Genomic DNA, 26,639 nt, shown 5'->3' with positions numbered 1-26,639 from the left:
AGTCCTGCTTTTGTGGTAGGTGCAAAAATGTACAAGGTCAGTGTGATAGAGAAAAAGAATGCCCCTCTCTACAACAAAGTGAAAAGCTGATAACCTCACCTATGGAGATCTAATTATTCCTATACTGAAATAATGGGGTATGATACAATTTTCAAACAAAAAGAGCATCAGATTGCAAGCCAGAATCTCCACCACTACCACTTGCTAGTCATTTTGTAGGCTTCACTATTGCACACTGTAACCTTATATCCCTGGCCCAGGCACCACACAGCACTAATTTTCTCATCTGTAAAAGTCACATAATAACTGCTCTTAAATAAAAGGTACCACATAATTAGCTCTTCAAACCAACATGTGAACCAAGTAAAACACTTTATAAGTACAAGGTAGAGTCTTACTTCTAGAAACAATTTGACCACATAGGTATTTTGAACTCAAAATACAGCAAGCCAGAAAATCTATACTAAAAATAAAATCTCACCATGAACCCAAATTGGCATTCTTCTGTCAGCACATGTTGGCTTCCAACAGACAAAAACATATCAGGTCGAATGGAGGGGAACCATGAGGACTGAGACCCTTGGAGACACAGGTCCTTACCTCTTGAGCTAGGGAAGGAGTTGTTGAGTTGTTCCATCACTTCTTCTAACCCTGTGCTTGTGTCCTGGGGAGGACTCAGAAGATCTTCCTCACCTAGTGAAAGAAAAACAAGAAATAGCCATCATACCTCTGCCACATGCATATACAGGAAAAGGCCTCAACATTGTATTATAAACCATTGTAAGTTCATTTTATTTGCTCATATATAATATTACAAAAAAACTCCTCAAGGAACTCCATGACAATTGGGGACTGCTTCCTTAGTGTGTGGAGATTCATGTGGTAGTTTACCCATGCTATTATTCTTGGGGAAGAAAACTCTGTCCATACTCATTTGCTAAATAATGTTGGAAAAACATCTTTTCTTGAAGCCCATGATCAAATGTGAAACTTTTCTTTGAGATAAAACAATTATTGCGACTTTCTCATGAACTCTGGTGCCCCATATTTGACCACGTCCCCTGGATAGGGAGACCTGGTGGCACTCAGAGGAAGAATAGCAGGGTACCAAGAAGAGACTTGATACCCTATGAGCATATACAGGGGGAGGTAATGCCCCTCAGGAACAGTCATAGGGGAGGGGAATAAGGGGAAAATGGGGGGGGGAATGGGAGGATACAAGGGATGGGATAAACATTGAGATGTAACAAGAATAAATTGTATATATATAAAACAATTATTGCACACTCACAGTGTGCTTTCTTAGGACAAAAGAAAAATATAAGAACATGGCAGATTAAATTTACTCCATAAAGGTAGTAAAAGAGGGGAGAAACTGAGGTTTTCAGTCTTTTACATTTAACAACAATAACGAAGCTAAAGTAGCATTAAGATCAAATGTAATAAAAAGAAATAAACATTGTACATGAACTAACTAATATTAAGCATTGTATTCTAAGGATGGTAGACAGAATGCTGAGGAATTATGCCCTTTATTCTTTGCTACTTGGAATTGCATTATCATTTTTGAATTGGGAATTTGTTGTGGATAGTATGGGGATCAGTGAAACTACTCAGACAACATTTTGTATAAGGGGAAATTTTCTTAGGTGCAAACCAAACTAATTTGAATTCTGAAAGTTCTTTGAAAGTTGTGTTTCATAATAATCTCCCAAATCATGAAAATAACTTTTTAAAGCTCTGTTTGTTAAGTACACTGTTACTTTGAAAGCAAGACCTTGTTCAAGCAAGTCAGAAATAATGAATGGGTTTAAGGACAAGCTCATGCTCACATGTGACCTGAAAAGGACTAGGGAGGCAATGATTAAATGATTTACATATTCTTTACAGTTCCCTTGGGCTATGCCATGCTTGGATTGTCGGCTAAGATTATAATCCTGCATTTATTCCTGCATTTTCAATTTTGTTTTTAAAGAACAACAGAAAGATTCATTGCTAAGACCAAATTGCTTTCGAGGTGGACGGAAATCTGCATGTCATTCCTAGAGTGAAGAGTTAAGGAGGGATTAAAAAGCCTCTGATTCTGTGAGTCTCATGCCAGAATAAACCTGTTTGAGATCCTAAGCACAGGAAATACTTGGTAAAGAATGAAGGTCACAAAGAAGTAACACAAGAGACTAGATTCCTCTTTCTTTCTCACTTCTCTCTACACACGTGTGAACACATACATATGTAGACACACACATGCACACACATTTTAAGTTTCTATCTTCAGAAAAGAAAAAAGTGATAGTTAATATTTCTAGTTTATTTAGTCTTGTGTACTATCTGGTGAATAAAGAATGAATGAAAGAGTACCAGAGGAGACACAACACTGACCAATTGCAGGACCAATCACATTTTTCTTGTTCTGTTAGCTGATGCAAATTTTTGTTGAACTGGGAAATGTGAGGCATTTTTAATGGCACCAAGTCCATGTCCGTGATAGTATGTTTTACAGATTAAGACAGAACAAGAAGAAAACTCAGTATCAGTGTCAATATATCTGACAGTTTAATTACATCATAACTGAGTTCTAGGAACTTCATTGTACTGTATTAAGACCCAGGTACAGTTCAAGGATGTGATTGGCGGGACCATTCCTGAATGAACTTTAAGGTTTAAACTGTAAAGTATAAGTTAATTATGTCAGCTAGGTTCATCTTTACAGATAAACTATCACATCTCAAAAAGGAGTATCTAATTCAAATTCAAAATAGACCTGTTTTAATAGAAAGCTTTTGTGACAGGGATAATTGTATCCATTAAAACATTTTGGGGGTATTAAAGTTTGAATGCAGGGAGCTATGTATGTACCCAGCTACTGATCTAATAACCATACTAATATATTAGAGCACCTAATACATCCGAAGTTGTATATGAACATGTATAATCTGTTTCCTCAGTTTCTTTAATAGTTTTCAGAGTTCTCATAATGGTTTTGTAAGAACAAATAATATTTATTTATCACATATATGCAGAAGAAAAGGCAAATAGGCTAACTGAAATGTTCTTAGTGCCTAATATATTCTATATTTGATTATATTGAAAAGGTAGAACAGTTAAATGAAACCTTGGAAGAGGAAAAAGAAGGTAAAAAAGAAGGATGATGTTGAATGTGATCAAAATCCTTTACTATAAAAATGTCATAATGAAATGTATTCCTTTATACAATTAATATATACTCAGGAATATTTTAAAAATAAAGTACTAGTAATGCATTGTTAGATACTGGGACAGGGTTTTTTTCTTAATGTTTAAAAAGAACCCCACACATTGCAGGGGCTGAAGAGATAGTTCAACAGCGCTTCTTGTTCTTTTTATAGGACCTGAACTCAGTTCTAGGCACCCATGTTAGTAGCCCACAACCACCTGTAACTACTGCTCCAGAGATCCAAAGCCCTCTCCTGTAGGCACTCATCAATTATGTAGGTGAGCAAAAGACTGATAAACACTAAGAAAAAGGGGGAGATTCAACTGAGCCAAAGTATTAAGGATCACACAGGCATATAAGGAAATAGAGCAACAGACAAAGGAAGAGCAACCATAAAGCTCCTGGAAGTCCTCTGCTCAGTTTAGCGGTTATCAATATCCACACAGTGATCAGTGGGTAGGAGTGCTCTCCCATGGTCCGTGACCAGTTATGGTAAATGGAATGTGAATGGATGTGGCATACAGAGAAGCTTAGATTGTTTGTTAGTTGCTGCATTTGCCTTATGTTTATGTACCAGAAAAAACTCATGGTTCAGGTGGCCTCCTGACTCATAGAGGATGAGAGACAGTACGAATATTCGTGAACTCAACTCAGAACCATGGGTGAGGTTCAGCTGAGCTCCTGTATAACTGTAGCCAACTAACAGATATGAACAAGAAATGCCCAAACTGAATTTTTTTTTTGTCTACTTAAAATAACTGTCACTGGTTCTCAACATGTAAGAAGACTAAGATTAAGGATAAAGAAATGCTAATTACCACAACTTGATCATTACATGTTATATATGTGAACCAAATTATAATATGGGATCCCATAAATAATGGTAATATATATCAACTTTAAAGGTTAAAAAAATAAGGACACACTTTGTTTTAATTAGCCAGCACAGTAAGATACTAATATTTACAGTTTGCCTAATAATACACTATGCAGCAATAATACAAAAGACAAGCCAGCACATTCTAATTATAATAGTCATATTCTTGACAAGATTGCTAACTACCATTTTTCTTCACTTATTGCTAAGAAAATGCACACTGAGTGCCAATTGTACCCACTTGGAATTTGGCCAGTTACTATCCCTACCTCACTGACTCACTGCCTACTCAAATAGTATATTGCTAGAAATTAAGGGAATTCACGGCAATTTCTTAACCTCCAAGCCTTCAACTTGGTTCTACTCCAAATTGATTCTCATGACCATGCCTAAAAATTCTTTTGGGGTTATTAACAATATTCTCTGGCTTCATTTCAAGTTAAAGTTTAGAAATAACTATATCTAGGCAAATTATTTTCTTTTCAAAATGGATCTGTGCCTTAGCAAATTACTTATTTCTTATAAAAGAGGGTACATGTGAACATATATAATCACCATGACATCACTAGTCACTGATAACATTCGTAGCACTGGCCCACTTACGAAAAGTGAGTTGTTTTTCAATAATTGAATTAGTGAGAGGGATTCCATAACATAAAGTCTTTCTCTTATCTTCTGTTTAAAACAATCAAGATATAGTGTTAGTTAACCTGTAACTTATATTGGTATACATACTTTCTTTAAGATTATGCCCACCATTTGGGGGAGGGATTTTAACCCATTTTCACCTTCATGTGTTATTACTTCTGGTATTTATGTCTTGGTTTCCTTGGTTGTCTCTAGTTTTTCAATAGAAAAAGTACTATAATTTATCTAATACATTTACATCCAACTGTGCTTTCATATCCCAATTGAAAACAGTTGCTTTCAGCAACTTCTTTCAGTCCTTCGTTAATAAACTGTGGTGTGAAAAGATGTTGTTGATTATTAGTTGATCAGCTTTAAATTATGATACAACATACCTTTAAATAGCTTAAATATATGAATTTTTCCCCTGTCTGTACAAACATAGATATTGTGCTTGGGGCTGGAGAAATGGATTGTCAGTTAAAAGCATTCCAGAGGACCCAGGTCTGGTTCCCAGCACCCAAATGGTGGGTCATAAGTGTCTGTAACTCCAGTTCCAGCGAACCAAACAGTCAGTTTTAGCCTCTGAAGATAACAGAGATGTGCATATGTTTGTGGTAGTTTGAATGAAAATGGTCCCCATAAGCTTAAAGGGAGTGGTGGTATTAGGAGGTGTAGCCTTGTTGAAGTAGGTGTGGCTTTTTTGGAGGAAATGTGTCACTAGGGGTGGATTTTGAGGTTTCACAAGCTCAAGGCCCAGTGGGTCTATCTCTCTCTACCTGCTGCCTATGGACTCAGATGTAGAACTTTCAGGTACCTTTCTAGCACAATGTCTGCCATGTGTCCTACCATGATCATAATGGACTAAACCTTTGAACTGTAAGATAGCCCCAGTGAAATGTCTTCCTTTATAAGAATTGCTGTGGTCATAGTGTTTCTTCACAGCAAAATAAACCCTAACTAAGACAATGGTGTACAGATATACATGCAGGCAAAACATGCATGCAAATAAAATACAAAAAAATGAATTTGTTGTGCCTGACTTTCAAAAGAGTAAGGCACCAAGAACTTTACTGTATGTTTATTACACTGGGAATTATCAACTGGGAAATAAAAAAATATCAAGAAATTGGCACTGTCTTTAAGGAGCTTAAGTTCTAGGGTATTCTACAAGGAGAAAAGAAATGCCAATAATTATCTGTGATATAGAATAAATTAAATGATATAATTCAAGACAAAACCATATAGTGTATGATGAAGTTACAAAGGAAGATCCACTGTGTGCAAAAAGGATAATCTATTTTAGGCTAGTAAAAAACTCTGTTTCTGTGTTAAAGAATTTGGAATTCATTCAGTAGGTAAATCATGCCTTCTGCCAGAAACAGTATGATATAATCTACATAACTGAAAAGTAACTAGGAACAACTGGAAGATGGCTTTAAACAAAAGAGAGGACAAAGAGAGAAACCAATCAGGATAGTATGCATTTGTGTTCAGGTAGTAGATGACGAAAGGCTGGATTGAAGTAGAAGAACCAAAACAGTCTTACATTTATAATAGGTGGTAGGATACAGTGAGAGATAGGAGTAAAAAAGAAAATGTGGGGAATTCCATTGGACTCTATTTTTATACAGAAACACTGATGGGTAATGACTGGGCTGGAAATCTGGACATAGAGTTGCCAACATAGTAGAAGCCAAAGAATAGAAGACCCAGGAAGAGTGAAGAAGAATGAGGAGGGTGGAGAGTGAGCCTTAAAGTAAGCCAAGATATGACTCAATGAAGGAATATTGCACATCATCTACATGGTAACTCTACCTAAAATATTTATCAGGAACAAACTCAGAAGGAAAGAAGAAGGCAGATCCCAATTAAGGTACAGTGGTCCCTCTGTATCTGGGGAAAGGTAATTACAGGATCCCATACATACCAAATCTATGACTGCTAAAGTCTTTTATATAAAGTACTTTCATAGAAACTACATGCATTTTCCCATTTAGTTTAAATCATGTCTACATTACTTATAACACTAATACAATGTAAATTCTATCTAACTAGTTGTTGCATTATTATTCAATTCAGGAAATAATGACTTAAAAAATCTATCTGTTTCCTTACAAATGGACATACCTATCCCAAATATTTCAAAATTAGTTTGATTACATCCATGATAGGGAACTTACATATATGTAGCATCAACTGCAGTTGAATTCTTAGCTAACTTCTACCATACTTCACTTGAAAGAAAATGATTGGGGCTGTGTATTTAGAGAATACTTCTGTTATCTATAATACAACTCAGCCAATCTCATCCTTACCACATCTCAAAAGCTCAAAGTACAAGAAGACATATCACAGTTATTTAAACATCTGGAACCGTCACTTTAAAAACTTCTCCTATTCCTCTTTATTAAATAAAGTTGGCTTACACAGTTCAGATATATATATATCTCACCTTTGAATTTAGTCTTTTCTTTCAGAAAACAAACCTTGCAACATATCCCATCAATTTTATATAAGCAAGTTATCTCTTATCCTAACTTGGGCACTGACATATAGCACTTCTCTCTGTGTAGTCAGTTCTGCCAGAATATTCTTGGTTTTACACACCATCAGTACCACAGCCTGCCATGTACTTTTATTTGAGTGCTTTAACAGGTATCTTGCTTCTTAGGGGTTGACAAACTAAATAATTAATGCTTCTACGCATCCAGAGTTCTGAGGCTCAGCACTAAAATATGCGATTTAATTTCTCATGTATTACTTCAAAAAGAAGGAAAACCCTGAAGTAGAGAATAACAGAGATACTAAAGCTCATTTACTTTCAGAATTTATTGACTTCTCAAAGGTGTGCAGTATTTTTTCGTGCTTTATGCTATAACTTCCACTTCCACAAGTCCATTAGCTATAGTCGGATCTCATGTGCAAAAAGAGAATCTGAGAGATTGTCGTAAATCAGTGAGGTGTAGTAAAGAAAAGAATCTCAAGCACATCCTCTTCTGCTTGACAGCAAGCCTTCCTATAAGGTTTGACTTCTCTGGACCTTAATGTGCCCTCCGCTCTGCTCTAGATTTCTGAACACCACTGCATTTACATCAACTCTTCTTTCTTTCCTCGGGTGTACTTATCTTTTTAGAGCCCTCATCAACCTTCTTCAACATCTGTAAATCTCTATTATTGCTCCAATAGTCTCAGCATCCTGCTAATGAATTATTCAATCCTGGCTGTATCTCACCATGAACTATATGTATACTCTAACCTTTTCAATGATCTCCATGTACCACCCTTAGAAGCTGAATGGGAACCTACACCTTAAGTGCTAAATTTCAGGAAGAGCTTGAAACCATTCTTGAAATCCCACAAGGTCAAGTTCCCTGACCACAGTGTCACTGCTCAGACCAAAGTCTGTCTATTCTCCTTCTCTCCCCAACCCCTCATTTTGTTTTTGTTTTTGTTTTTGTTTTTGAGATAGTGTCTCACTATAGCCCTGGCTAGCCTAGAATTCACTATATAAACCTAGCTGGCCTGGAACTTGCAGTATCACCCTGCCTCTGCCTCCCAGCTATTGGGATTAAAGTGTGAGTCCGCACCCAGCTTCACTCTAATCTCCTGATTTTCCACTAAAGCTCATTCATGCCTTCAATCTTATATTCTGGCCCTTACAATCTGAGTTGAGCACTTTGTTTCTCTTTAGTCTATCCCACAGATCATTTCAAACATGAATTCCTACACAGGGCTTTGAGCATGAACAATCAAGAAGTCTTTCTGTGACTTAATACTGATTTGGGGGTTGTTTTTAAGCTGGGGTGTCACTATGTTGCTGAGTCACTTCTCAAACTGATCCTCCCCCCTCAGGCTCCAGAGTCTCTGGGATTTCAGGTATGTTATTACATTAAGATCTTCCAGGAACTGGTTGGTGGGAATCCCAAGGATAATTGGCTTAGGATCCACAAAAAGAAATAAAGTCATAGGGTTGATTCATGCTTATTCATTCATAAAAGAGTAGAACACTGGTAGTATTCATGAAACATGATTGTCTTATTAGGAAAAACAGTGAGCATTACCTGACAAGTGCTGTCATAACCATTCATGACACTGAACAATGGCTGCCTCTTTTTGCTTTGCTTTGATCATGTATGCATCACCAACTATAGCTTTCTTAGAACCCAGTCCTGTACAGAGATTCCCGATGAAGCATAAATGACATAAGAACAAATGACACTAAACACTTACCATTTCCTCTCCAAATTCAACCAACTCTATCTTGAGCCCTCATTCCAACTTGGGAATTGTGAGAGCTAGCTATCATCTCGACAGAATCTAGAATCATCTAGGAGACAAATATGTAGGCATGCCTGTGAGGAAGATTTAGACCGGGTGAACTGAGGTGGGAAGACCCACCCTAAATGTAGGTGCTATCTTTCCACTGGATGGCTTTGTTGTCTTACTATAAAAGAATGTGAGCTAATCACCATCATTCATGTCCTCCTATTTCCTAACTGGGGATGTAATATGACCAGCTTTCTCAAGTTTCTGCAGTAATGCCTTCCCCACTGTGATAGACTGTACCCTCAAACTAAGACAAAAGAAACCCTTTTACCCTTAAGCAATGGGAAAAGTTACTAATACAAAATGCTGTAAGTTTCTTTCTTTTCCCTAATTTTCATGCCTTTTCATTGATCAACTTCCCTTCTCTGAAAAGGCCAATCATTCATAATAATCCAATTGGCTGTAATTAACTTTCATTTCCACTGGCTCCTTTAGATTTCATCTTTTTGAGCATATCTTCCTTGACATTGTATCTATTTCTCAGTCCTTTACTCTACCCTATTACCCAAATAGAAGTTGTCCTATTTAGCTTTGTCAACATGATACAGCGTAAGGTCACCTTAGGAAGGAGTCTCAATTCAGGGATTTCCCAGATAGGCTGGCTGGTGAGGAGATCTGTCATGGGTAAAGTTGATTGTTAACTGATGGAGGAGGGCCCAGCATAATGTGGGCAGCACCATTCTTGTGCAGAAGGTCCTGGGCTTTACAAGAAAGCTAGTTAAGTGTGGGTCTATACACTGGGAAAGAGAGTTCCTCAGTGGTCTCTGCTTCAAATCCTGTTTGAGTTCTTGCCCTGACCTCCCTCAATGATAGACTGGAAGCTAGAAACTGAAATAAATACTTATTCTCTTAGATTGTTTTGTCATAGCAACAGAAAAGAAAACAGAACAAAGGTCTTCCCCCAAAGTATTGTATCTAGACACCTTTGTTACATATTTCTCTTTTCATGTCCTTCAGCAGTCAAATCAATGGATGTGTAGTTTAATTCAAGAAGTCTGCTATTTTCTCAAATGCACTACAAAACAATCAAACATTATACTAATGGAGGGCTAGAAAGATGGCCCAGTGATTAAGAATTTTTGCCACTCTTAAAAAGGACCAGATTTCAGCTTTCTGCAACCATGTCAAGTGGCTCACAACCATCTGTAATTTCAGCTCCATGGAATCTAGTGCCCTCTTCTGGCCTTCAAAGTCATCCATACACATACCCACATACACAAGGACATGCATACACATACAAATAATAATATACACATTTTAGAAGCAATACAATACTGAGGTTGGGAGTATAGTTGTGTAGTAAAGTACTTGCATCACATGCCTAAGGCCCTATGTTCCATCCACAGAATGGGGAGAGGTGGACAAAAAGCATTGCTCTATATTCACAACCAAATCTCCTCACTTCTTCCCCCTCGCAGTAAGTCTCTAGGTCCTAGAAACTCTATTTACATGGAATAGTTTCATAGATGCCTCCTACCATTTCTCAGAAAAATTGGTGTATCCATCCAGAAAGGTTTTTCCTTGGGCAGATGTAGGTTTCAGAATACATCTTTTAAGAAATACCTTTTCAGATAATCTTACCTGTGATAGGATTTTTAGAAGTTCTTTGACATGAAATGAGTTAAGCATGTCTTTAATGTGATCCTCTTTCCTCTGTAGCATCACTTCTCTCTACCTCTTGCTTGAAGTCCTAGTTTTCTATTTAATTCATCACACTACTTGCTGTTTCTTACCATTGTAAAGCCTTTTACCTGTAGACCATTATTTACACTATTCCTACACTTCAGGGTACATTTGGTCTCTACTCCAACTTTTGGAATCCTTCATAAATATCAATTGGCCATCGAGCCTTGCCGCTTCCAGAACTATGTAGTATTACTCTGCTTTGCCCTGAGCAACTGGGAAGTTCGATTATTAAGGGCTAGGATTAGCTCAACCTCTAAGGCACGCACATGCATGCGTGTGTGTGTGTGTGTGTGTGTGTGTGTGTGTGTGTGTGTGTGTGTGTGTGTGTGTGTATGTGTGTGTGATGCTGGTGTTAGAGAAGTTACTTCATGATTTGTATTGGTAGAAATTTTAATTTTTTTTCAGATACTAAGAGTAGTTAATTCTGGAAGTAGCTGATACTTACCCATAGATTCTGAAGTTTGACTGCCAACCACTCGGAGCAGCATAGGCTGACTGCTATCTGACCTCTGCAGAGAGGTAGAAGGAGAAGACAGTGTGGTGCCATTCACCTTGGCCTCAGCCTGGGGCTAAAGTATGCAACAGAAGAAAAGTATTTTCACAATAGACTCACAACATTATAGGAATACTATAGACTCAAAAAAAAATAGAATTATTCTAGACAGCCAGCAGAATGTGGAATATTTTATTGTTGATATGATCCATGGATAGATATGTCTTTACATCTGAACTGTGATCTCTTATAAAATGCAGAAAAAATATAGATATGGGAGGACTTGTCACAAAATTAATAGCTAAGAGATTCAGAAGGCCAAGGGAAGGCAGACATCATATAAAACTCCAAAATGTAATGTTGAATTAATATTCTGCAGAAGTAGTAAGTAACGTAATAGAAAGAACAATATTTAAAAATTTTAAACTCGCCGGGCGCGGTGGCGCACGCCTTTAATCCCAGCACTCGGGAGGCAGAGGCAGGCGGATCGCTGTGAGTTCGAGGCCAGCCTGGTCTACAAAGTGAGTCCAGGATGGCCAAGGCTACACAGAGAGACCCTGTCTCGAAAAACCAAAAAAAAAAAAATAATAATAAAAATAAAAATTTTAAACTCTCAGAGAACCTAGAGCATGTCGGGGTAGGGTATTTTTTAATGCTATATTGTCCTGTGTTCCCAATGGATATGTAAATCTTTAAATTATGTGTTAGTGATTGGGAGAAGAAAAAAGGCCCAAACAATCAAACTTTCCTTTACAGAGAACAACTGGCATTTCCTTATAAGATGCATTTCCAGTTATATTACTCACTTATAACTGGACACTAGCCCAAGGGGCATGTCCCATGAAAGTCTTCACCTACCAGGAAAGTGGGACAGATGTGAGGACATCCTATTGGGACTCTAGGTGAGAGAAGTATGGGAGAATGGGGAAATAGAAGGATCCAGAGGGTCCTAGAAACCTACAAGAAGAACATTATGATGGGCAGATCTGGGCCTAGGTGTTCTGCTCAAACTATGACACCACCCAAGGACTATATGTGCAGTAAACTTCGAACCCCTACTCAAATCTAGGCAGTGGGCAGGACATTCTCTACAGTTGAGTGGAGAGTGGGGACTGACATTCACAGGAACTCTGGTACCCCATATTTGAGCATGTGTCCTTGATGGGGAGGCCCTGTAAAACTCAGGGGAAGGATAGCAGACTACCAAGAAGAGACTTGATACCCTATGAGCATATACAGGGGGAAGAGGTCCCCCTCAGTCACAGTCATAGGGGAGGGGAGTAAGGGGAAAGTGGGAGGGAGGGAGGAATGGGAGGATAACAATTGGGATGTAATATGAATTAATTAATAAATAAAAAATATTTTTAAAAGATGCATTTCCAACTGGTAAAAATCAAATGAACAGAAAAACAAAAAACCAATTGTATCTGGAGAAGAAATGATGTCAAATAAATATTGAAAGGTACTTTAAAGTTGAAGTACAAGCATTTGGGTTTTCTCTTTTGGTTTTATTTAAAGGGGAAAGTGAGTTTGTAACTAGCCAATATTAGAGAGGTGGGGCCTTACTTGCTCCAGGAGCTGCCTCAGTCTATGTAACTGTGACTCCAGCTGTTTATTGTGGTCTTCCAGGATTTGCATCCTGGCTTCCAGGCGCCCTTTGTGTTGGCGCAGTAGCTTGGCCTCTGCAATGAGCTCGGCATCCCTGGGACTCTGGGGAGAGGTGGGCATCATCTCAGGAGGAGACGGCAGTGGGGACAGGCCTTTATGCTCATGCTGCTGTTTCAGACGATCATATTCTGCTTGTAGATTCCTGTAAGTATCAGAGGTTAAGAAAAAGAAGGAAGAAAAATTAACATGATCACCAGATTTCAAATACCTGGCACATAGACGAGTCTGACCACCACCAAACAAGAGCAAGCAAAAGAGAGGCATTAATGAATGGTTTACATGATGATGATCTTACCGATGTTAAAGGAACAAAATAAAATTGGAAGCATTCAACTGGTGTGTGAGGAGAGATGTTTTTCAGTTTTTAATGTCATACTGAAAGTCTCATGGGTGCTATGTTCAGATAAGCAGCAGAAGATTTAATACTTTCGTAAGTATTTCTTTATAATGTGAGATTAAATTTTATGCCTTTAAGATGAATTTTCTTTTTAAAAAATCAGAATGCCAACAGAAATCTACAAGAGTACAAACACACACACACACACACACACACACACACACACACACACACACACACACACACACACACACACACACACACACCCTGAGCATGATTATCACCCTGCTTTAATAAATTTAACACCTGCCATAATTTTTTCAAAACCATCTGGTTTGGAGGGGACTTTTTTCATTTTTCTTTCGCATGTTTACTATGCTGGAATATAATCCAGGGTCCTGAACATTCCATTTTTTTTTAAGAAATAAAATCTAGCAGCCAAACTTGAAGCCACCTCAATGTACCTTGTCAATCCCATAGCATTATCTCCTCAGCATCACTACTAAGGAGATAATATCATACTGAATTCTATGCCATCAATACCATGCATGTAAGTCATGTGGTGCCTTGAAATTTAGATGCTGCAAATTCTTTACTTAGAAAACAAAATAGTCACTTCATGTGATTAAATCTAATATCATTATTTTGCATGTTCTTAAATATTACATTTAAGAACTTTATGCTGAAGAATATACATACCGTTATGAGTTGCTTTTGGCCTTCATCATTTTTGCAGCTGTATCCATGTCGGGACATAATAATTTATTACTTTATTGCTACAAGGTTTTATCTTGTTGCATGAGAATGTCCAAGTTTTCAGTTTCCCACTATTACAAACCATGATGCAATGAATTTCCTTACAGCAGTCTCTTTGGAAATCAGTTTAAAGGATTCTATAAAATACTCTTGATGTGCGGTTTGGGGGTTCTTTTCATATCTTCATACCAAAGTGCTCTCACAAATGATTTTACCAATTTATTCTCTCAGCAGTAGTGAATAGAGCATACCTTTTGCTACACTCTATTAAAAACCTTGCTGTTACCAGACCTTCACATTTTGGATCATCTGATGACTACATTTTAATCTTCACGTTTCTGATGACTGGTGAGTTGAACTTCTGTTGTAACTACCTGTTGAGGGTTTAATGTGAAATGCCTCCCATATGCATATGCTTTTAAACACTTGCTCCTCAGCTGGGGATGCTGCTGTTTCGGAGGTAAAGCCTGGATGTATGTACTAGGTCAACATGGGCAGGCCTTGAGGCTTTGTAAGCAGGGCCAGATGTCATGGTGAATTGTTTTATCCTCATTAAAGTTCTTGATATAGTAGATATGCCTATCCTTTATTAGTTAATATTTATAGGACATATTAATTTCTGTAATTATATCAATTTGTTTTTAAATTTGCTTATTTCATTTTTTGAGAGAGTATTTTGCATTAATATATACATACATATGTACCAATATATATTCATATATATGTGCATTTATATATGCACATATACATGTATGTGTAAACATACACATATATATTCATGAATTATATGCATGTCTGGTACCTGCAGAGGTCAGAGGAGGGTATTAGATTCTCTGTATGGTTCTAAGCCATCATGTGGGTGCTAGTGGTTGAACTTGGGTCCTCTACAAAAACCAGTGCTCTTAACTGCTGAGCCATATTTCCAGACCATTTTGCTATATCTTAATGCACAGTTAATTTTGTGAACATTCTGTAGTATAAAAAATAAATTTCAACATACTCTTCACAGTTTTTGTTTTTATGTTTGGTTTAAGATCATCTTCCTTACCCTTACGTTCTAAAACTTAAAATTGTGGGCCAGGCCCTAATGCTGATGACGACACCTGCATAACTCATTCAACATGGAGAAATGAAATTGGTACCGGATTACAGCCTTTACTGCATGCTACCAAAGGAGAAAGGTAAACACCAATCCAGCTACAAACTCTTTGATCTACAATGGTTAACTGATGCACTAGTAACACAAAAATTGTGGGAGTAGCTAACCACTATGCAATAAGATTTAAGACCCTGTCCATAAGATAGAACCCAGGCCTCACACTGCTCAGGTAGTCAAGAACCTGAGACCAGATAGACCATGGACCTTAAAGAAAATAAAATACTACTACTCTGCTAAAGAAATCTTGCAATAAAATGACTCAATGATATTTTTCTATATCCATAAGTCAGTGTCATGCTCAGCCTTCATCAGAGAAGCTTCCTCCTACAGTAGGTTCATGGGAACAAATACAGAGACACACAACGAGACGATGTCCAACAACTGAGAGACTTTGGAATACTGAGTCCTAAATAGGATATTTCCATCAAATCCTTCCCCTGATGGCTCAGGGAACTTTGTGGAGGAGGAGGCCAAAAGACTGTAAGAGGGTGGAGATGGAAAACATCAAGGAAACAAAACCTTCCAGACACAATAGGACTGATGCCTATCTGGACTCTCAGAGGCTGTGGCAGCATGCACAGAAACTGTACGGGTCTAAGCCAGTTGGGCTCATAGTACTGAGGGGAGAAGTGGACACAAATCCTCATCTCCAATTGACAATCGTTCACTCCATCACTAAGTTTGATTTCTGTCATTGCCTCAGCAATACATCAAGCATCATTCAAGACAGTTGTGCTTCTGTGCTCTATATTGGGTTGTATAACTTTAAATTGATTGCTGTCTGGTTGGAATTCAAATTTCTACTCTATTCTTCCTCAAAATTATCTACATTGTTCTAATCTCTTTGATCCTCCTATATGATTTTAGTATCAACTTTTCATATTTCATAAAAATCCCTGGTCATATTTTGGGTTTGAGTTATATTGAATTTGGATATTAAAATAGGAAGAACTGAGTTCATATAATTGAGTTTTCACACACAAGAATGAGGTAAAGCTCATCATTATTCTTGTCTTATATCTACAATATTTTATATCTGCAGGGTTTTTTTTTTTTTTTTTTTGAGACAGAGTTTCTCTGTCCAGGAACTCTCTTCTGGCCTTGAAATCACAGAGATCCACCTGCCTCTGCCTCCAAAGTGCTGAGATTAATGGTGTAGGCTACCACGTGCAGCTTATATCCTCAGTTTTGTGTATTTTTCTTTTTTCTTGTTTATGTTTTAAGATTAGGTCTATGTAATGCTTGCTGGCCTGAAATGCTCTACTTGTGTCTGTCCCCTAGTGTCTGGGTTAAAGGTGTGTACCACCATTAATGCTTACTTTTAATTTTATTGATTTTAATAAATTTAGGATGCATTTTCCATTCTCTGCATCACAAGTTTAAATATGTTACTTGATTAATTCAGTTGCTTATATTTTATAAATTTTGTGATTTTCAAATTCAACACAGTGATTTAGGCATAAGTTTCTATATTTCCAACCATTACTAATCATTTCAGTATATTTTCTAATTCAGCTACATTTTAATCAGAGAATACCTGTATGATACTGATCCAAATATGGTCTAGTTCTAGCTCATAATCACTTTTTAAATGGCTACTAAAAAAATATATGTCTTCTTTTTTTCAAAAGACAGTATCTATACCTAAAGTGCATTAATTTTGTTTAAATTGTGTTTACTAATTTTATGATTCCAGGTAGCTAATCAATTTCTTAGAGGAATGTTGAAATACAATTTATTTGTTAAGTTTCTCCTTTTGAATCAATTATAACGTACAAAACTGGGGATTTATGCAGTTATGTGCATAAAGACATATATTTTGTTAGTGATTTTTCTCTCTCTAACAATTTCACTTAATTTTGGCTATTCTTCATTGCCATTTAAGAGAATACATACAATATTATGACATGCAAATATCTCAATTCTTTAAAGTCTACTGAAAAGACTTGATAAGCAGGGTTCAGATGATAGGGGAGGAGGGCTTCCCCTTTCTGAGGACTAGGGGAGAGGGAGGGAGAGGGAGTGAGGGAGAGTGGGACTGGGAGGAGACAAGGGAAGGGGCTACAATCAGGATGTAAAGTGAGTAAATTAAAAATTTTAAAATTAAAAAAATAAAAAGAAACGAGGATACACTTCATTTAGCTGAGTAGAACTCGTGATACCTTTCTTCTGGTTACAGTAACTAGCAAACTAAAATGAGAGATCTCAGCAGTTCACAGATAATTCTTTCACCAGGCAAGATAACTGAAGAGATGCATGCTGGGAGGAAACAGGAGGTTTTCCATTGAATGATTGATATGAGACAGGAAGATAATCTCATAAACAAGTTTTAGCATTAGGGAACTGCTTTGTGCTCCATATTGGAACAAGAGATGCCACGATTTCCAGAAAGTTCAGTGTCCAAAAACTAGAATCCACAGTAAGACAGAAACAAGCTCTAATATACTCTTAATCTGTTATCATTTTAGCTGTACCTTGTACCAAACAACACAAAATTGTCAGGAATTTAGTTAAAGTCATGCAGGCAATCGATGATCTTTTTGATGTGTAAGAACAGAATCACCAGTCTGTACTGACTAAGATGCTATTGCAGTTGCTGTCCGAGTGCTGCATAGCAATTTACTTTGATAAACCAGTGACACAAACTTCCTGGCAGTTTACTTTCTTTCAGCCAGATTCTGTACCTCTGGGTCTGAACCAAATCTATGTACTTGTCCACATTAATTAAGTCCAATGTGTGAGCATTTATCAAGCAATCAGTTAAGCATTTCTAGGAAACTGAAGCTGTGTTCAGAAGCGTTCATCCCACAGCATCAATCTTCCTTTCCCCTCTCCCTTGCAGTTACACACACACACACACACACACACACACACGCGCGCGCACACACACACACACACACCTTTTGTGGCTAGATTTATTTTCTAGCACACACACTATGGTTTACAACTGTCCTTAGTCCCAGTTTCAAGGTATCCAACATCCTCATTCGCCCTCCCTGGCCACCAGGCATGCATTTGATGCATTTACATCCATGCAAGGAAAACACATATACCCATAAAATAAACAAATATTAAAAGAAAACTACTTTCCTTGAGATACTACAACTGACGATACTTTTAAAGTAAAACTTCATTAAAGCTTCTTCCTTCTACCAAATTGAGTTACTCATGATGTTCTTCATGGAAACACTATTCTTACACATTTAATTCTGGACAATGTAACAAAGTTATTACTTTCTTCTCACCTACTGTCATAAAGGTACTGACAGAAAAATGTCTCTTCTAGAGACATCTTTCTGGTATACTGATCATGTGGTACAGTTGTCCATGAGCCATTCCTTTTGTAAGTTAGCTTATAAGTGTCTTTGTTTGGGAAACACGATTAAGTACAAACAACACACTTCGTTACTGGCTTTCTGTCTTTCACTGAAAAAAAGAAACAACCACCTCATTTTAATCAGCTAAAGCTTTTCAAAGCTGAGGTGTACAGAACACCAATTGCTAAATGGAGGGTGTGGGCTCTTGGGAGAACATTTAATTAAAGACTCACATCCATTTTTAATTCTGTACCATTGGATTTTTAGCTATTATCTTTTGAGTATGTCTATGTCTTTACCCCCATTTTCTTCTAAAAATCTTTAAACAAAGTGGATCCCAAAGGTCAGGTCTTTCTTTCTCTTAATTTTTCACTTGTATATCTAGTCTTTCCCCCTTAGTATTGTGTATACTATATTTCTAAGAATCTTATTCTCCTTCTCTTCCCTAACCTTTCATCTAGTACAGTCAGAAATCTTTTTTTTTTTTTTTTTTAATTTGCAAAGTTTCTTATTTTAGCGACTGGTACTCCCTTATTTATATCTTTGAGCATCCTGAACTGAATTTCAAGCAGTATTTGTTGTAAGATTCACTAGACTATGTCTTTTGATGGTTCATTGGAGGGGGTGTGCTATCACTTATTCTTTTGGACTTTGGCTTGAAAGCGTGCTTCAAAATAGGTTTTCTAAATGTATCTCTCTTTGTCAAGTGGTTTTATGGCTACTCCCATTCACCATTTCAGGAATGACAGTCTATAACAAGATATTCTATTGGCATCTACTGAATGATGCAGAGACACCACATGTCTCACTTCTAGGGAGGGGCCAGATTGTTTCAGATGCTGCTTTCAAAGCTGTAATGGTCTCCTAGCTAGTACTGTCTTCTATTGTCCCATTGTGCATTAGGCTCCTGCCTGCATTTAAGTTGTAGTTGGATAAAGAAGTCAAAATGTCCATGCTCAAGTACAAGTGTATTTGTATATTTACTTGTATTTTTGGGGGGCTCTGATTTCATATCATAATCCTGATTCTGGGTTCCTACTTCGTACAGAGAATTTTAACCACTTTGATTATATCAGGAATCAGAACACCAAACATTTATCTCATATATTACTCACTACTATGTGCTTAGCTCTTTTTTTGGCATTTCTGGTCCACAGAGATATTCATCTAATTTTCAAATCCAGCTATGACATCCTTCTCATTTTCCATTTCATATATCAACTGCCATTAGATAAATGGTAGAGCAAAAGAAGATTCCTTAAAATAAGAAATAAACTCTTCTTAATCAGAGGAGATCAGGACACACAGATTTTGTAGATGTATAGTCATGGTTCCCTCAGTATTAATTCAGCAAATGATTCACTACTCCAAAGTGATATAAGTCAATCAAGTAGTCTACCCCTAAATAAAAATGTGATAGCTCTTAGTTTAGTAAGTGATGAGGCTTTGAGGTAACATCTTGCTGTGTCAAGAGTTTTGAAATTATAAGTGGCCCATGAAGAGATTCTTTACAAGATCTCATTTTTGTAGCTTTGACTGCATTAGAATTCACTATATAACCCAGGTAGCCTCTCAACCAAAAGTGGTTTTTTGTCCATCAACTAAATATACTGTTAAGTCTAAATTCTCTTTTAATATATTTATAAATATTCAGATTTATCAAGAAGCATTGATACATATAAGGCTGAACTGGAGTTGACCTTTTAAAAACTATATTTTCAATGTATGTGTAGGGGTGTTTGCCTACTGTGTAGCATGGGCATTGTTGGTACACATGGAGGCCAGAAGAGGGCATTGGATCTCCTGGTACTGGAGTTACAATTGGAGTCTAACTAGAGTTATAAGCTACCATGTCAGTGTTGGGATTTGACTCCAGGTTTTCTAGAAGAGCAACCTGTGTCCATAATCACACACCCGTCCCCCAGCAATCTCTCTAGACTCATGGAGGTGAGCTTAACTTAGTGATGATTTAGTTTTAGATTTTGCTTTGCTTTGTTTGCTTTTAAAATAAGGCTTACTGAGAACTTAATGTGTAGTCCAGGCTGACCTAGAACTCAATGATCTTTCCACCAAAATGCTTTCATTGCCAAATGCTTTAGAATAAATAACATCACGGCCACAGAGTTGTTAGGTTGTATTTTTGTTAGAGAGTAGGCAACAAAGCTCCTTAGTACAATGTATTGTGTTATCATAGTTAAAATTATTCATATACTTTTAAAGTATATTATGGGGCTAGAATTCTTTAAGGGTTAGTTTGCATTTAATTATGGGGAAGGGTCTATATATTACATGAGTGCATGTTATTGTGGAAGTCAGAAAATGACACTAGATCCCCTGGTGCTAGAGTGAAAAGTTGCTGTAAGTCACCTGACATTGGTGCTAAGACTTGAACTCAAGTCTTCTTAATCATCTGAGTCATTTTTCCAGTCTCTAGATTTTTTTAAATCCAATATTTATGAGGCGTGTACAGGAGCTCATTACCATAAATGACTGATAAGATACTACTATATAACTACCATTCTAAGGTAAGACGCTTTTTAGTCTTTGAGACAATGACTTGCTGTGCAGTACTAACTTACCTAGAACTTGTGACCCTTCTCTTTCCACCTCCAAGTGTTGGGATTATAGACATGTGCTGGTTCCATAAGTGAGTTATTTTAAAGTTTTAGCACAAGTATATAATTTACTAATCTTAACAGTTGCTTACAAATTTATATTGCTAACTGATAGGTAACAGCTTCTTGAAGTTGTAACTCTCACCCCTACTGATTCTCTAATTGTTAGGATGAAGTCATGGAGTAATTTCAATATAGAAGACTATATGTCAGGGATCAGACAATAACTCCGCTGAGAATCTATTTACATTCTTGATTATCTTGTAAATTGTATTTCTCTGGTAGCTCCCTAAAGAACACTAATTCAAATTCATTGCACATGGCTTCTGTCACTACAATTTCTTCTTGTAGCCAGTCATCCTAAAAAAAGTTTCCAATCCATTATTAATTTCTTATTCTCAATAGAGCTAAAACAACCTTCTATAGCACAATTACACAGTTGTATCTGATTAATTTTCTCATAAAGTGTACAAACACTGTTGCCCTGGTACAAATTTACATTTTAACAAATTTCCTGAATCACCCAATGGACAGAAAAGGTGAAGCATGTTGGCAGGGCTTATTGCCTCACCGATAGAGGTTGGAAATTATGGAAGAACTTGGCCCTTAGCAATGATTTACAAGTATCTCTAAGGCAATGCTAACAAGTATATATGATTAAAAAAAACAACAACAGTCAACTTTGTAATTTCTACGAATGTGCAGAGGTGAAATGGCTTAACATCTAATCTTTAAATGGCATGTCCCTTCTACGAGTAATTACATTACATACATAATCATATAACTGAAATAAAGAAATAAAGGTAATTTTTTGTAATCAGCATATTTTTTTAATTTTTTATTAATTTATTCTTGTTACACCTCAAGGGTTATCCCATCCCTTGTATCCTCCCATTCTTCCCTCCCTCCCATTTTCCCATTATTCCCCTCCCCTATGACTGTTCCTGAGGGAGATTTCCTCCCCCTGTATATGCTCATAGGGTATCAAGTCTCTTCTTGGTAACCTGCTATCCTTCCTCTGAGTGCCACCAGGTCTCTCCCTCCAGGGGACATGGTCAAATATGAGGCACCAGAGTTTGTGTGAAAGTCATACCCCACTCTCCCTTCAACTGTGGAGAATGTTCTGCCCATTGGCTAGATCTGGGAAGGGGTTTAAAGTTTACCGCCTGTATTGTCCTTGGCTGGTGCCTTAGTTTGAGCGGGACCCCGGGGCCCAAATCTGCCTATCATAATGTTCTACTTGTAGGTTTCTAGGACCCTCTGGATCCTTCTACTTTGCTATTCTCCCATGCTTCTCTCATGTAGAGTCCCAATAGGATGTCCTTGACTCTGTCCCAGTTTCCTGGTAAGTGAAGGCTTTCGTGGGACATGCCCCTTGGGCTAGTATGCAGATACCAGTAAGTATATACCATTTGAACCTCCTTAGTCATCAGAGAAATGCAAATCAAAACAACTCTAAGATTCCATCTTACACCCATCAGAATGGCAAAGATCAAAAATTCAAGCGACACCACATGCTGGCGAGGATGTAGGGAGAGAGGAACACTCCTTCATTGCTGGTGGGAATGCAAACTAGTACAGCCACTTTGGAAATCTATCTGGTGCTATCTTAGAGAACTGGGAATATGGCTTCCTCGAGACCCAGCTATTCCACTCATTGGAATATACCCAGAAGATGCTCCAGCACACAAGAAAATTTGCTCAACCATGTTCATAGCAGCCTTATTCATAATAGCCAGAACATGGAAACAGCCTAATTGTCCCTCAGTAGAAGAATGGATAAAGAAACTGTGGTACATATACACTATGGAATACTACTCAGCTATTAAAAACAAGGAATTCCTGAAATTTGTGGACAAATGGATTGAAGCAGAAAGATCAGTGTATTCTTAAACAGTATTGTACGTTACACAATTTAGAAATTCTGAGCCCATGTAGTATCTATATGTAGTATGCATGTAAAAGCAACAGACTAGAGAAATTAGGCACTAACTTCATACAATAATAAAAACAATGGAACCATATCCACCAAAATTTTTATTGAAGAAAATATGGTAAATCATCTAAAACTGTCAGAGTCTCTTACACACTTGGTGAATTAGTAGTTCCTTTTTAAAAATAGCATAATAGTCTGACGGCATGATGCATTTGAAAATTGGACACTGGATAAACCTTTTCAATCATAAGTCAAGTATTTAAAGCTATATCAAAATACTTTATCAAACACCATGCCAAAAATGCCCCTAGACTAGATAGAAAAAGACAATCTTATGACTTGGCATTACCAATGTTAGTTAAGGAGAATCTCACAGAGTAGGAAATAAAAGTATGCATATTTTAGATCTGCCTTAAGCAAAACAGTAAAAATGGGAGGACTCCCATGGGCTCATTTTTAAACCTGTTTTTCTTAACAGGATCATCCTTTTGAAGAAATCAGAGTTCTTTAATTCCAACCTCTTTCCTACTGAAATGTACTAGGTATAAAGACCTTATATGAGAAACATAGCTTACTGGAATGTGAAAATAATGAATCATTTCTTCCAGTGGTATATGCATTTAAAAATAGATGTCAAAGCATGCAATGGACAGAAAAAACATCAGGGTAAAAATCCAGACAACATAACTTTTTGACACCTTGCCATTCTCTTGGCTTTCACCACCTTTGGCAGAGAAGGAAATTAAGATGAAATTTGAGAGCTGATCTTAGAGTCTAAAAGGACCTTCCTTGGTTTATTCCCCGCTGAAACTAAACAACTGACTTAAGCAGTAATCTCATCCTGAGGACTGAAGAGCCAATATTACCGGGCTATATTCTGTATGTAAATTGCTCTTAGAACCAACCTTAGCCCATGCCACAGATTCCACAACTGTTGGTTGCCATTACTGATGTTGTAGCTGCTGTTTCTCTCCTCTCCCCACTCCCTCTCTGGTTTGTGGTTTTGAGACATGGAATCTCAGGTGTGCCGAAAGCTCCCTATCAGAAAACACTACTTAAGTAATCCAAAATGAAAGCAATCTATGAAAATGTAATGAGCTTGGTAGAAAATGTAGATATATAGTGCTAGAAAGGTGATTTAGCCACCTAAATCTGCCTGACTCCTACCCCAGTTATAGCCCTTAGCTATCCTAGCCATGTTGTAGCTACTACCTCCAAACTTTGTAATTACCATGGTTTTCCACCCATCTGTGCTTTAGTAAAGTTTATCAAGGATGAACAGTTGAGAAAAATAAAGTTACTGAGTTACAATCATTATGATGAGAACACCTTGGGTTTGATCAAGTAGGTACGGAACAAAAATTTCAAATTATATTCATAGATTATCATTAGAATAAAGTGTTTGAGTGAAGGTGATTAGGTTAATATCCTTTTGAAAAAATACTTAATAGTCTGCCAGCATGATGCATTTGAAAACTGGAAACTGCATAAACCTTTTCAATCATAACTCAAGTATTTAAAGCTATATCAAAATACTTTATCAAACACCATGCAGAAAATGCTGTTTTTTCTGAGGATGCCTCTGACGTGTCAGTCTATGCTTTGTTCAAATTTTAAAAAAATCCCCAAACAAACAACAACAACAAAAACCCATCACCATCACCATCACCAACAAAAAGCCCACCAGAACTTGGCAATATCAACTGGTTTTACATTCTATCTTACCAACTTACATATTCTTCGAAAATTTATGATTAGCTACTATAAACATTATCGTCTATAGGAGAAATGTGTTTATCATTGGGTCAACAAAAGAAGTCATAAGAAATCTTAGACACATCATGTGGAAATAAAGTTAGCAAACAAAACTCATGACAAATACAGAAATAGCTATTCTTCTCTATCCAAAAAGTCAACTAAGAGTGGAAGTGAGTTAGTCAAGTCCCTAGAAATAGTACCATTGGGAAAACTGTGTTACAATTTTCAGACACATATGGTAAAATATCAAAGTTTCATTATCTATGGTCAGCAAAAAGTTGTAACAGCCTCTAGGAGAGTCATAATTTTAAGCTTTGTGTGTCCCAGCTTGGGTCCCTCTTGTGTAGTTAAACCTGGCCTTAAGTTCTCTCAATAAATTCAACCTGATGGCCTAATTCTCACTTCCTAGAATGTACTGTTAAACACTCCTGCCATATTTGATCCCATGTCTTTTAATATTCTAATGACAGAATTAAAACTATTTCTTCAAAATAAGTCCCTGTACTTGTACACAGTAGCCAGTAAGTCAAAGTAACCCAAATTTCCAATTGATGAATAGATATAAAAAATGTGATAGGGCCACTCACACAATGGAGTGCTAGTCAGCATTACAGATGAAGTGCTACAGCATGCTATATAATTTAGCTATCTCCTTATAATAGCATTTTATGTGAAAGAAGCCCATGACAGAAAAAGCAAGGATTATACAATTTCATTTATATGAAGGGTAAGAAATATGCAACTCCATAGAAGATAGACAACAGTTTGGTAATATCTGGGTCGGTTGCTGGGGAGTGGTTAGAAGACAAAGGAAAAGTGAGGAAAAAAGGCATACGGGGTATCTATCTAGGGTGAAGGTGTGCTGACAACTGCACAATTGTTGAAATTATTCTAGCAATTAATGAATTGTATAAATCAGGAAGGTAGATTACATGAAATGTAAACTTTGATAAAAACTGAAGTTCTGGTTGTCTGTGACATGAACTCTGTTGCCTGCCTTTTGATCATTCCCGCCTGGTCAAGCTACCACAATAGGCCGTAGAGAAAGAGAATGTGCTCAGTCCTGATTCAACTTCATGTGCTGGGGTAGATGGGTAGGAGAGAGTCCCCTTTCATGAGGACAAGGGGATGGGGGATAATGGAAAGAGGGTGGGTGGGAGGGACAGGGAGGAGAGGAAGGAGGGGATACAATCGGGATGTAAAATGAATAAATACATTTTAAAAATGAAGTTCTGGATTTAAAACTTTACATACCACAACACTGAAGATAAATCCATAGTGAAAGAGAAAATCATTAATTTTTTCCTAATGTAGAGGACTCAACATGTAGCCTATAGTGTACACATGCTTGTAGAATTACTTGTACAGACATCCAAACTTTTCACATGATATGTATGTTTGTTTCCTTAAAAGGCCCCAAAATCCTAAAAATGCTTAAGTTAACCTAGACAGTTGTCTTCATTCTAATGGAAACACAACCTAAAGAAACATATTAAGAAAACTGTAGAAACAATAGCAGAGATAACGAAAAACAATTAAGATAGCTTGTCTCTGAATCAATTAAGACAGCTTGTCTCTGTCACAGTTCAAACTAAAAAGAATATTTTCCTTTGACTCATTTCTATAAACATGTATGTACCTAGAACTCAGGAGACAGTAACATATGAAACACTATACCATACCTTTGAAGAACTCCTATTTGAGTGTGTGAGGCATTATTTATGCTATAGTGGCAGACAGTATTGTAAATGCAAAATGACTTCCAATTGTGCTTACTGCTCAATCTGAAAATATGTAGGTTACTTTTAAAACTATTACCTTGATTTATTAGAAAATTATAGGACAGGGAAGATAACAGTGGTACTTTATGGCAATCAACTATTTGCAA

The 26,639-nt window shown here is 37.0% G+C and overlaps 1 protein-coding gene across 16 annotated transcripts in view; it reads right to left on the bottom strand.

The window, feature by feature from the left end:
* Dmd (dystrophin) overlaps positions 1 to 26,639 on the bottom strand; it is a 2,465,896-nt gene that overhangs the window by 14,708 nt on the left and 2,424,549 nt on the right. For all 16 annotated transcript variants that reach the window (XM_051140917.1, XM_051140916.1, XM_051140911.1 and 13 more), the window contains 3 exons: positions 12,772 to 13,015; positions 11,158 to 11,281; positions 601 to 693 (listed from right to left, as the gene is read on the bottom strand). In XM_051140917.1, the coding sequence (XP_050996874.1) occupies positions 601 to 693; positions 11,158 to 11,281; positions 12,772 to 13,015 (461 nt within the window). The remainder of the gene's footprint in view (positions 1 to 600; positions 694 to 11,157; positions 11,282 to 12,771; positions 13,016 to 26,639) is intronic.

The sequence above is a fragment of the Acomys russatus genome, chromosome X (assembly GCF_903995435.1).
Source record: "Acomys russatus chromosome X, mAcoRus1.1, whole genome shotgun sequence".
Classification (NCBI taxonomy): Eukaryota; Metazoa; Chordata; class Mammalia; order Rodentia; family Muridae; genus Acomys; species Acomys russatus.
Note: the sequence above shows the minus strand (reverse complement) of the source record. Positions and strands in the feature narration are given on the sequence as shown.